This window comes from Microcaecilia unicolor, chromosome 11, assembly GCF_901765095.1.
Source record: "Microcaecilia unicolor chromosome 11, aMicUni1.1, whole genome shotgun sequence".
NCBI lineage: Eukaryota > Metazoa > Chordata > Amphibia > Gymnophiona > Siphonopidae > Microcaecilia > Microcaecilia unicolor.
The window spans coordinates 34,009,589-34,023,300 of NC_044041.1; the positions used below are offsets into that span (position 1 = coordinate 34,009,589).

The 13,712-nt window shown below is 47.3% G+C and overlaps 1 protein-coding gene across 1 annotated transcript in view; it reads right to left on the reverse strand.

Moving 5' to 3' along the window:
• Nucleotides 1–13,712, reverse strand: part of CUX2 (cut like homeobox 2) — a 521,901-nt gene that overhangs the window by 66,755 nt on the left and 441,434 nt on the right. Inside the window, exons 10-11 of the mRNA XM_030219071.1 lie at nucleotides 5,309–5,500; nucleotides 3,053–3,111 (exon numbers count right to left, since the gene is read on the reverse strand). Of these exons, the coding sequence (XP_030074931.1) occupies nucleotides 3,053–3,111; nucleotides 5,309–5,500 (251 nt within the window). The remainder of the gene's footprint in view (nucleotides 1–3,052; nucleotides 3,112–5,308; nucleotides 5,501–13,712) is intronic.

Here is a 13,712-nt window from a genome sequence, read left to right on the forward strand (position 1 = left end):
CCCGAGGTGAGGGGGCACATTTTAGCCCCCCCCCCCCGGTGCTGCCGACCTCCCCCCACCATTGCCGACCCCCACCATTGCCGACCCGCCGCCACTTTTGACAACCTCCCGCCCTCTCGACCCCCCCACCCCGCGAACCCTCCCCCACCATCGCCTACCTTTGGTTTTGCTGGCGGGGGACCCCAATCCCCGCCAGCCGACGTCCTCTTCGTCCTGCAGACAGTGAAAAAAGTCTTTGTTCTTCTGTTGCATGCTGACGTCCTGCACGTTGTACGTGCAGGACGTCAGACTCAGAGAACAGTTCTCTGGACGTCAGCAGGACAAAGAGGACATCGGCTGGCGGGGATTGGGGTCCCCCACCAGCAAAACCGAAGGTAGGCGGGGGAGGGTTCGCGGGGGGGAAAGGGTCATCGGGAGAGGGGTCCAGGAGGAAATCTACCGGGGCCCAGGCCCCCTCAGGCCCCACGTAGCTCCGCCACTGGATAAAAGTATCCACGAACATTGCAAATGTGAGCTATTCAAAACCTGCCCCTTAAAATCGACAGTGCATCTTATTCTGGAAGAACAGAAGGTGCACTTATTCAGATGTGCTGAGGTCAGCACATTGTTGCACAAAATTCATCTCAGCTGAGGTACATGCCAATACCAAGATGCCAAGCTGTATTTTTAGAAGGCGATGAGTTCATTGATGACTCTTCCTGTGCTACTCTTCTTTTCTTGCTAGTTACTTCCTGTTTTGATTATTGTAATGTGTTTCTTAATGGTTTTCCCAAAGTTTCTCTCACTTACCCGCAGACTGTCCAAAACACTGCCATTTGTCTCATCAGTTATGCTCACAGACTGTGTTTCTTTTCTCCTGGCTTTTTATCGGTGGCTTCCCGTCTATTACCACGTTCAGTTTAAGCTACCCACTCTGGCTTTTAAGGTTCTCCACTTTGGTATCCCCTTCTATCTTACTACTCTCATCCAGTGGCGTACCAAGGGGGGGGGGGGCGGTGGGGGCGGTCCGCCCCCGAGTGCACGCCGCTGGGGGGGTGCCGCGGCACACGCCTGTCAGCTGAGTTCGCTGACTTCGCTAACTTCGCTGCAGCTCCCTCTGCCCTGAAACAGGTTACTTCCTGTTCCAGCCGGGGCAGAGGGAGCTGCAGCGAAGTTAGCGAAGTCAGCGAACTCAGCTGACAGGCGCGCGCCGTGACACCCCCCCTCCAGCGGCGTGCACCCGGGGGGGGGGTGTCATTTCGCCGGGGGGGGGGGGGGGTGCATCGGCGCTCTGCCCCGGGTGTCATGCCGGCTAGGATCGCCACTGCTCTCATCTCTCCCTACATCCCTTCCCGCTCACTCTGTTCTCAGTCTGCCTCACTTCTCTCTATACCCTCAGTCTGCCTTTCATGTCTTGAATCTACCCGCTACTCCCTGTGGAATGCCCTTCCCCTGGCCCTTCGCTCCTCCAAGCAGTCCTTTCCATGTTGAAAGCCTACTTTTTAAAATTAGCCTTTCCTTTTTTTCCCTTCCTCCACGGCCCCACTCCAGAACCAGCACTAGTTTAGTTATTACTTATTCTGCCCCTTTTAATTTTAGAGTTTAATTTTTGCCTTCTTTTGTTCCTTCCCTGACGGTTTCGGTCCAGAACTGCTGCCTGCCTGGCCTTTTTTTTTTTCTCTCCCTCTTTCTTTCCTGTCAAATGTATTGCAGTTCCTTTCTGACTTATTTTTTAAAAGTTTTTATTGTACACTTCTCTGATTTGCTTGCAAAGAGTGCCATATCAAATTTGTAATAAATTAAACTTAGGGATCCTTTTACCAAGCTGCAGTAAAAAGGCATCTGGGCTAGCATGGGAGCCATTTTTGCTGCGTGCCATGGCCCTTTTTACTGCAGTGGTTAAAAGCCCCTATAAAAGACATGGCCATGCAGTAAGATTATTTTTACCGCATGGCCATATGGGGGGGGGGGGGGGGGGTGGGGAGCACTTACCGCCACCCATTAAGGTGGCGGTAAGGGCTCCCGTAGTGATCCGGTGGTAACCGGGCAGCGTGCGGTGCTGCCCGATTACCAACGGGGGTTAGCACCGTGCTAGAAATCACAGAATTATTTTCCGTAGCACTGGAAATGGCGCACGTTCGAGGTGGAACTACCACTAGCAGCTGTGTTGAGCTGGCGGTAATTCCGTGTTGCCACGCGGAAAGCCCGCTGCCGCGCAGCAACACTTTAGCAAAAGGGCCCCTTAATATTTCCTCTTAAATGCTCCCCCTGTGAAGCAGTCATCCTGTGCTATGACATAATTGTTGCAGGCCAACCTTTTTATGTTTTGTTAAGTGGCTTCAGGCCAGAAATGATAGGCTGAAAATGAGAGGAAGCCCCTTGGCCCTGATGGCTGGACAATACCAAGTGCCTTGAGCTACAACTGAAAAAGGCGTGAGCTAAATCTTTATAAATAAACAAGGCATGTGATGCTCAAGGCCTCAACCAATGGGACTGTCAAATGTGCTGTCAAACATGGCTCCCATTACGGCTTTTAGCCAGCTCGTGCTATGTGCCCAGAAAGGTTTTTTAGGGGAACAAGACTGTGCCAGGTTTTCAACTCAAATACTGGCCAGGAATGTCACTGTCTCTCAGCTAGCATGGGGGAGATTAAAGATTATTGTATTTATTTATTTATTTCACAGACTTAATATATCACTAGGGCCTAAGAACATGCATAAATTGGTTTACATAATAAAAAAGAATGATAGGCAAAGAAAGAGGAAGGTAGTGAGGGGGAGGGGGATCCGAGGAGCAGGAAATGAGGAAGAGAAAACTAAGAAGTATTAGAAAACGAGATGGAACATTTTTAAGTTTTAAGGGCTTGCTTGAATTTAGGGAGGGTTGTTTGGTTTCTGCTCCACAGCCGGGGACCTAAGTAGCAGAAACCGGATTCACGGTGGAGGACAGTCGTATACAGGTGGGAGGGTGAGGAGTGAAGACAGCACAGAAGGGTGTAGGGAATGAGGAGATCGTTGTAGTAACAGAATACTTATTTTTTTTAAAAAGTCATAAAAGTTTGCATATATAGCACCTCAGCTCCGTTTTGATTTCTTCATAATCAGACTGTGCTTGCAACTTTTCCTCTAGCTTCTGAAAATAAAGGGACAACAAGGAGAGTGTTTAATTGCTTAATCAGTTCAATATCCAAAATGGCTACTACCACATTGGCAAATACACATTCACTTCTGCATATCTTTACATTTATTTTACAAAAAGCACCACAAAAACGGTGAGACTTGCCAAACATACTATGTGAATCATATGATGGTTTTTGTGGACACCCCTCTCTATCCCAGTCTTGTACGACTGTTATTTCACCGTTTCTGTAGGCAAACTTCCCACAGGATGGCTTGGATGGGAAGAAGTGCTAGGGGAGGGAGGGGACGGAAGAAGAATTCTCTCAACTAAAAGGCCCATTTTGCGTAGAAGTTGAGGTAGGAATTGTACTATGTCCTGGTTGGGACATTGGTGATAAAGGAGTTGGATAACAAAGGATGAACAATGGCAGTATGGTAATAATGGGCCGGATATTCAAAACTATCACCGGCCAGGAACGACTCCTGGCTGGTTAAATGGCGTTTTAGTGCCTAACTGTGGATATTCAGTGGGAGATAACCGGTTATCATAGCTGGTTAGGCGCGGATATTCAGCACCAAATCGGCTACGTCTGGCAATTCTTGACTGAAATTTGAGTACATGTGTACCCCCCACTGTAAGATTGGGAATGCATATATACATTTTTGGCCTGTTCAAACTATGCCCATATCATACCCCTTTGAAATCTGTGTGTCTCGGGCATCCCCATGTACAAAAAGCGGCTTTCTGAAATCACCGGGCCTGATATTCAGCCAGCAGCAATCAGCGTTATACCTTGAACGTCAATGCCAGGCCATGTTTTGTCTCTGGCACTGAATTTCTGGGTATACGGAGCCAGTGAAAACAGCCAGTTAACTGGCAATGAAGAACCGCATAAAGATAGGACTGTGTTTTAAATGAAAAGGGCAACAAAAATGATAAAGGGGATGGGATGACTTCCTTATGAGGAAAGGCTAAAGCAGCTAGGGCTCTTCAGCTTGGAGAAAAGATGGCTGAGGGGAGATATGCTAGAGGTCTATAAAATGAGTGGAGTGGAACAGATAGATGTGAATCGCTTTTTAACTCTTTCAAAATATACTAGGACCAGGGGGCACGCAATGAAGCTACAAAGTAGTGAATTAAAAACAAATCAGAGAAAATATTTCTTCACTTGACGTGTGATTAAACTCTGGCATTGTTTGCCAGAGAATGCAGTAAAAGCAGTTAGCTTAGCAGGGTTTAAAAAAAACATTTGGATAGCTTCCTTAAAGAAAAGTCCATAAGCCATTATTAAGATGGGCTTGGGGGAAAATCCACTGCTTATTTCTAGAATAAGCAGGGTAAAACATATTGTAGTGTTTTGGGATCTTGCCAGGTACTTGAAACCTGGATTGGCCACTGTTGGAAACAGGATGCTAGGCTTGATGGACCTTCGGACTGTCCCAGTATGGCAACACTTATATACTTATGTACTTCTGTAGTGCCAACTCCGTCCCTGGAATACCCCAAAATAATCAGTGGTGCTATCTGGTTAAGTGCCGCTGAAAATGCCTAGCTAGCCCCATAGAGGTGATTTAAAGGGCCAGGAGCCTCTCCTATCAGTTTAAATTGTTTTACATATTGGGTCTACCATTTTCACATGAATGTAATCCACACACGTAAATGCTGCTATTTATACATGGAACTGCTTTAACAGTGACCCTCAAACTCACCTAACTTTTTGTTTTTGCTTGAACTACTGCTTTAAGTTAAAAGTCAAATCTAATTGTGTGTACTACAGACTGTGGGTTTGGCTGGGGCTAAGAGTGCTGTGGAGGCAGCATTCACAACCCCTCGGCAGGACGAGTGCGTTGGTCTTCACTCAATAGAGACCACTAGTAGCTAGACTCAGGATCTGTATTAAGCTAATTCTGGAGGAAGCCACCGTTTCTGACCCCGGCTGAGGGTGGTTGCTGCAATGGCTAACCACAGCTGCAAGGGGAATGGAATAGATGAATTCTTCCTCAACCCTGTCAAGGTAACTGTGAAGAAAGGCTCTTGGTACCAAAAGGAGCAAGTGGAAATGGTTGGATTAACAAGCGAGTCAAACTTAAGATGGAAGGCTTGGCCAAGTCATGCCTTCTAAAGAGCTGTGGGGAAGCCATGTTGAAATCCGATGCCTACAGTTTTTCATGCTTTACTACCGCACTTTATACATATACAAAGCACCTACTAATATTGCCTCTGATTTCATGGTGAGTTGACGCTCCAGCTCTGCAATCTGATTGGCCGAGGATTCTTCCATCTCTTGCAGGGAGCTCTGGAGGTGCTGAACATCCTTCAAGAGTCGCAAGATTTCTCTGTCCTTCGTGGCCAAGGCTGCCTCAATTCTTGAGCCAGAACATAATGAATAAATGCTTTGATCCTGCAAAAGAGAAGTACAACTCATCACATGAAACACTGAGAATGCAAGTTCGAAAGCCATTTACCAAGGCACAGTGGCCACATTCTCCTCTTTCCCGTTTATAATGGAGTTCCTTTCAGTTTTCTGATGATGGATACTGTAAATCGCCCGGAAAGTCTTCTGATTGGGCAATATAATAAACCTTAAATAAACTTGAAACTTAAAAAGTATGTGCACAGGTCACCACACACAAACTTTTAGCCACACAGAAAAGCAGTAGCCACACAAAAAAAGCTGTGGCTTTGGGGTTTTGGTTGGGAGGGATAATGTAACACGTGGACTTGGCATTTTTAAAAGTATGCTCTCTCTTCAGATTGGAGGAGTAGCCTAGTGGTTAGTGCAGTGGACTTTGATCCTGGGGAACTGGGTTTGATTCCCATTGCAGCTCCTTGTGACTCTGGGCAAGTCACCTAACCCTCCATTGCCCCTGGTACAAAATAAGTACCTGAATATATGTAAACCGCTTTGAATGTAGTTGTAAAAACCTCAGAAAGGCGATATATCAAGTCCTAGTCCCATTTCCCCTTTTACCTCTCCCTCTGCATCAGATTACCTATAAACTGTTGTTATTCATCCACAAGATCCTTCTTTCTGGACTTCCAGTATACCTTTCTCAATACTTACTTCCATATTACCCTCCCTTGGGACCTGAACTCTTCTCAATCCTCTGAACTTACTGTACTTTCGCTCTCCTCCATTCACCTTACCAATATACGTAAAAAATATATATTTAGTGCAGCAGGCCCTTGTCTCCCCTGGCCACCTACATCAAGAAACTAACCTGTCCATTTTTAAGACCAAATTGAAAACGCATATTTTCATTGCAGCCTTCGGCCTACTCCCCCGATTATGCTGGGTACGTGGATCAGTGGCCTCATACTCTCTGGAGATTTTCCTCTACGACTTCTCTCCTATCTGTCACCTCGCTTCTTCCTCTCTCTCTTCCTTATTTTTCTTCTATCCTATCTATACTGTAGTTCAGTGGTTCCCAAACCTGGTCCTGGAGGCACCCCAGCCAGTCAGGTTTTCAGGATATCCACAATGAATATTCAGGAGAGAGATCTGCATGCACTGCCTCCACTGAATGCAAATCTCTCTCATGAATATTCATTGTGGATATCCTGAAAACCTGACTGGCTGGGGTGCCTCCAGGACCAGATTTGGAAATCACTGCTGTAGTTCTTTTCTGACTTTTCCTCCAATTGTTTTATTGTACACCACTTAGATGGATTTCCTTTTAGTGGTATATCAAATTACTAATAAACTTAAACTCTACAGATATGTGGGTTAGCACAACACAAGAGCCACTTAAACAGTGGCGTAGCAAGGGCGGGGCAGTGGGGGCGGTCCGTCCCGGGTGCACGGCACTGGGGGGGGGGGTGTCGGCTCTGCTAGTTCCCTGCTCCCTCTGCCCCGGAACACAGGGAACCAGCGGAACCGACACCCCCCCAGCGGCATGCACACAGCAGGCAAGAATGCACTCTGGGGGGGGGGGGCTTGGGTGATGTGCCGAGGGGGGGGGGGTGATGCACCGATGGGGGTGTCATGCTGCACCTGGGGGGGTGCGCAGTGGCGAACTGCCCCGGGTGGCAGCCACCCTCGCTACGCCACTGACTTGCAAACAGCTTATGTAGTTAGCAGGTGTGTTACTGTAATACGGTGTATGTAAGTTTCTTTTCCAGAGTCCCCTGGAGGATTGCTATTTGTGTGGGTGGCAGAGGGGAAATAAGACAGCAAATGAAGTTTTAAGAATGCCAGCGATACGTGTTGTTTCCCTCCTCTTACCTGAACATACCCCTGGGAATGCCTCTTTTTATCCCGACTACAAGTGCACATGCTGTGGAAGCCCATGTGTACTTTTAGATGCAGAGAGGAGAGCGATTTTCAGACTTGCAAATATCACTGACCTTCATGCCAATACTTAATGCCTGTAGACAGCTACACGCTTGTGTTAAAGTCATGCACTAATGTCATTTTAATTCATGCTTTAGCAGAGCTTTTAACGTATAATTCACAAAAGGCTTTTGGTCATTTTAATTTGCTTTTATAATTAGGGCCCTAAGTGTTTTATTTGCTAAGAAACCAAGAGGACAATTCAAGAAAGGGGGTGCCTACATTCAGGGACCTAGTGGATGCCTAATCAGAGCTTATTCTACAGATGAGGGGTTCTCAACTCAGTCCTCAGGCTATACTCAGCCAGTTGGGTTTTCAGGATATCCTCAATGACTGCATGAGAGAGATTTGCATACATTGCCTCCTTGGTACGCAAATCTATCTCATGCGTATTCATTGTGGAAAGCCTGAAGGAAGGAGAGAGATGCTGGATACCATGGGTGGGGTGGGGTGAATAGGAAAGGAGAGAGATGCTGGATACTATGGGGGGAATAGGGAAGAAGAGAGATGCTGGATGCCATGGTGGGGGGAGGGGATATGGAAGGAGATAGATGCTAGATGCCATGGGGTGGGATGGGGGGGAATAGGGAAGGAGAGAGATGCTGGATACTATGGGGGGAATAGGGAAGAAGAGAGATGCTGGATGCCATGGAGGGGATAGGGAAGGAGAGAGATGCTAGATGCCATGGGGGGGATAGGGAAGGAGAGAGATGCTAGATGCCATGGGGTGGGATGGGGGGGAATAGGGAAGGAGAGAGATGCTGGATACTATGGGGGGAATAGGGAAGAAGAGAGATGCTGGATGCCATGGGGGGGATAGGGAAGGAGAGAGATGCTAGATGCCATGGGGGGGATAGGGAAGGAGAGAGATGCTAGATGCCATGGGGTGGGGTGGGGGGGGGGGGGAATAGGGAAGGAGAGAGATGCTGGATACTATGGGGGGGATAGGGAAGGAGAGAGATGCTAGATGCCATGGGGTGGGGTGGGGGGGATAGGGAAGGAGAGAGATGCTAGATGCCATGGGGTGGGGTGGGGGGGAATAGGGAAGGAGAGAGATGCTGGAAACTATGGGGGGAATAGGGAAGAAGAGAGATGCTGGATACCATGGGGGGGGGGGGCAAAAGGGAAGCAGAACTGTTGGTCACTTAAACGTGCGACACTTGAGCATGTCTGACACATTAGCATTTGGCTTTTTGATGTGCATCAGTTTGCCTTATAACATTTCAGCATGTGTCACTTCAGCGTGCATCATTTATGTTTGCATCGCTTAAATATGCATCACATTACTAAGCATCTCTTAAGGGGGCCATAGATCAAGAATGGCAGTTGTGCTTCACGTGGCCGTGCTGGATGAGACATGGAGATTTATAAGTCCTCTACAGGCAGAGACAACATATACCTAAATGGCTTTTCTTACCGTTTGTCTCGGAAAAACAAGTCCACTTTGAACTAGAAATTCGACCCGATATTGTTGCAATGGTAGTTTAACTACCTGGTTGGATTATAATACTGCTGTGTCTTTTTAAGAATTAGGACCTTACAGAGTTTTCCTCAGACATCTGTAGACGTCCTCGTTTTCCTCCTAAGATATGGACAGTTCATGAAAAGACCATCGAAAGCATACCAAAAACTAATAATAAGCTTGAAGGCTTGCATTGTGCCTTCCAAATGCAGCTCGATTATCAGCATCCATTCTTTTTTAAATTTCTGTCTGCTCTGCAATGTGAAGAAGAACTCTAGTTTGCCTTGTATTCCAGTTTCTGGTGGTCAAGGAGACAGCCAAAGGTCAAAGAAATATAAAAATGTAAATTTTCAGATTATTAATTTCATTCAAGAGTACTCTAAGAATAATATTGATTGAAAAACTTTTCTGTTTGGTGTTGCTTATAAAATCAATTTGAATGTGAACAGCATCTATTTCTTTGTAAACCATGGTGTTATATCTGTTCAAATTTTACAAATTTTTTAATGCTTTTATTTTTGGGTCCTTTTTTAATTGTTTCTTTGTTATGGATTTGTACGTTTTCAGTGAAGGCATGTCTGCATTTTATTTGAGATGAATTTCATTAATAAACTAGTAAAAGAGGCCCGTTTCTGGAGCAAATGAAACGGGCGCTAGCAAGGTTTTCCTCCCCAACACCCCCCCCCCTTCTCCCTCCCTCCTTACCTACCTACCGACCCCTTCGTCATTCTGACACCATTGCTCCGCACCTCCTGAACGCACCATACGCCCGACCCCTTCGTCGTTATGACGCCATTGCTCCACACCTCCTGAACGCACCGTACGCCATTGCTCCACCCTCGGTGTGTGACGCCATTGCTCTGCCCTCAACGTCATCACGTTTGACGCGAGGGCAGGGCCCCGAAACTTGGCAATTTCGGTGGCTTCACCACCACGAACGCTTCGAACCCGTCTTGAAGGAAGTGACGGAAGTGACGTCAGTGTCTTCAGAACGTTGAGGGTGAGTTTTATTATATAAGAAGTTTCATGAATTTTATACATTCTGTTTATGTTGTTACTCCTTCTACGGTTCACTTTACTAAGTGTTGCTCGCTTACAAAATACGCTTCAGTAACTAAGGTGCAATAGAGTGTCACGTGGTAACGTGTTGCGCTTCACAATATGACGCTAGTCCAAGTGTCATTCAAGCAAGTGTTACTTGCTCTTCAGTCATATAATCGGGAATTGATGGCTACCATAGGGTGGAGTAATAGGGAAGGAAAGAGAAGCTGGATACCACGAGGTGGAGGAATAGGGAAGGAGAGATGCTGGACACCAGGGGGTTGTGGAAATGGGGAAAGAGAGAGATGCTGGACACTATGTGGGGTAGGGAAGGAGAGCTGGTGGACATCAGTGGGAGAGGGATTTAGGGAAGAAGAGAGATGCTGGACACCATGGGAGATGGGGAAAAGGGAAGGACAGACATGCTGGACTCCACAGCGGGAGGGGGAATAGGAAAAGACAGAGATGCTGGCATTACAGCGGAGTGGTGGGGGGCGAGGGAGGTAGGAAAAAAGAGCTGATAAATGTGAAGGGGTGGGCGAGGGGGAGGGCCTTAAGCTACCCTGGAGGTGGGAGGGGGTGCACATCTGAAAGTTTACCTAGGGTATCAGGTACCTTTAGACTGGGGCCCTGCCTGTGGGTGGGACTGAAGCCAGACTGGCACTTGTGCAAATACTTTTGCAATTTTAAAGTATATGCAGAATTTTACATGGGAAAAGTACCCACACAAATAGCAGGTGCAGGTGCAATTATGTGGACATACTTTTCCCAAGTTGTTTTTCAAAAGTAAAACTTTGGGTTTACAATCTGCAAGAACTTCTGTGTAAAATCTAAAAATAACCTCCTGAACCGTGCTGCTCTGCCTCCTGTAAAATGACTCCTGAATACAAATGGATCATCTTCCCAGCATCAAGGGGTTAACTCAAAAAACTTCTTCAAGAAGAGAGCCTGGAAAAAAACTCCCGATACCTGCGCACATGCCAGTGACATCCTTTTGTGAACTACAGCTAGCTCCAGAAAGTCAGATATTGTATTCTCACTGGACTTCCAATCCTTACTCCACTGGGGCCTTGTGAAGAGCAATAGGCCAGCTTAATGGAACTATTTATAGTTGTTAGCTGCTCTCGGAGACTCTCAACCTCCCTTTGGGCAGCTTCAGCTCTCTGTGAAATACACACACACACAGACAAACACACACATATATATATATATATATATATATATATATATATATATATATATATATATATATATATATATCTCAGTACAACTCTGTATTTTACCAGCACAGACAATTTTTCCTAGTGCTGAAATGTTCCTCTATATTCTGGGGACAATAATTAAGCTGTTTGCATGGTGCACACAAAGGCCCAGATGCTTAGAACACCGGCGCTGTAGGGAACAATGCCGGAAAACACCGTCCCAAACACCGAAAAAAAGTGAATGTACTAACATGCAAATTATTTGCACACTGTTAGTGTTGAGCATTGGAAGTTAAAGGGATAGGAACAAGCTTGGCACATGCCCAGAAGTGCTGTGCGGGAGGCACAGCTCATGTGCACATGCCCAGTCAAGAGGGAACGCTGTGGAAACCCTGGGCAGAAAGTAGCAGGGGTGGATGAGGAGAACTGAAGAAACTGTTCTGAGCTTCCGCTGGACAAGCATAGCTGAGGCTAATAGACAAAGCACAAAAACATCCAGCATCAGGAGCGATTAGCAAAGATCAGCTGCTCCCATCCCTCCCTCTGCTCCCAAGGGACTCTCCCTCTGCACACTCACCCTAACGCCTGCTTGGAGCTGTTGGTAGGTTTTAGTCGTTAGGGCAGGGGGTTTTGTACACAATTTCCTTGAAAATTGGAGGGAATCGCTAATGGCCTCATTTACATCACATTTTGATACTAACAAGCTTGTTTGCATAAAATCTTCGGTCGCTGCTTCCGTGAACATGCACGCTAAACTGGCTGAAACCTGTCTAAATGCAACGTTGTAAGCCCCGGTTAGCTTTGAGCACCTGGGCCAAAGTGCGGGCACTTTTCATTTACAATCAAAAGGAAACTCCTAGTTTTGCTTTTAATTTTGTTGTGGGAAGAAGCACTTGCAGGGGCCCTGTGCGGACCAGTTTGGTGGCACCTCCCCCCCCCCCCCCATATGGTTCAGCCAGTGGCGTAGCTATGGGGGGCCACGGGGCCTGGGCCCCCCAAATTGGCTCTGGGGCCCCAGTTTGGCTGGCGGGGGTCCCTGACCCCAACCAGCTGAAGCGTTTATCTGTTCCGCGCTGGTCTCACACTTGCCTCCTCTTCTGTTTCCAGTCGCACTGTAATTCTCTTGCTTTAATGAAACTGAGCATGCCCCCCCACCGCCCCGCCCTCGGTACGCCGCTGGTCACTGTGCACTGCCCATGGGTATGAGCCCTGTTGGGCTGTGCACAGTACAGTAGGAAATACATTTCTGTTTCTCCAGTGCTGCACTGCTTTCAGACTTCTTGCAGTTTCTATTCCTAGTTTGTGGTTGCTTATTCTGTGTTTGAGGCTTTGCCTGTATTCTGCAAGAACCGATAGAAGTATTCTGCAAGTATTTAGTTTGTGTGTAGGGATCAGTAGCAGTCTGACTGGTTCTGTTTTTTCAGCAACAAGTATACAGTAATACCTCGGTTTTCGTTGACTTTTGGATATCGTCGGTTTCGGTTTTTGTCGATTTTTTCCACGAAAATTTGTCTCGGTTTTCATCGGCGCGCCCACGTGACCTTGATGCTAATTTTGTGTTCTCCTGCTCAGTATGGCGTTGTTTCTCGTTGTGTGAGCATATGGAAATAATTGCCTCGGCTTTCGTCGGATTCGGATTTCGCCTATTGTTTTTGGACAGATTATCGACGAAAACCGAGGTATCACTGTATTGGCATTCTAGAGTGCCTGCTTTTTATAGGCAGATTTGTTGCTGCTGTATTCCCCTGCCCAACACATCAAAACTCCGGCCCCATGCACGCTCTACCCAGTTACCCCTCAATTTCCACACATACCATCATCCCCTCCCCACTCTCTGACTGGAGCTCTTAAGAGGTCCCCCTCCCCACTATCTTCAGAGAGATAGTGTTATTCTGGTCACTATTCAAAGCAATTTAACCAGACAGAGCTGGGGGCAGCTGCTTGAGAAAGACAACTCACTGCTTGTCAGCCTTATTCTCTGTGCTGCACTGCACTAACCAGACAGGGAAAACATTGCACTGTTCCTGCTGGTTTCATATTAAGCCCCTGACACAGCCCTTGAGAGGGTAAAACATGTCCATGTTGGGTGGTTAGAGAACTATATGTTGCAGTGGTGTAGCTACAGGTGGGCCTGGGTGGGCACAGGCCCACTCAATCTTGTCTCGGGCCCACCCATCTGCAACACCACACTGTTCTCTTCCCCCCCTCTCCTCCACGGTGTCCCGGCATCTGCATTCCAGTCTCTGAACCCCTTCCCTCGGTAGAGGTGTGCTCGGCGCCTGCAACGATTCATTCTCGCTGCTTGCACCATCCCCGCAGGCTTCCATATGCCGCATTCCGCCAGACAGGAAACAGGCAATGATGTCAGCGAAGGCAGGGCATGGCAGATGGAAGCCTGCGGGGCCAGCGCAAGCAGTGAGAGTGAATTGCTGCAGGCCTGTACCGGCATCGGGGAGGGACGAATTTCAGAGACAGGACTGCAGATGCTGGGATGCTGCAGAGGAGAGGGAGACGATGTGGGGTAGATGAAAAAAAATAAACCTCTTATGTTCTTAAAAAATATCTCCAGGAAGAT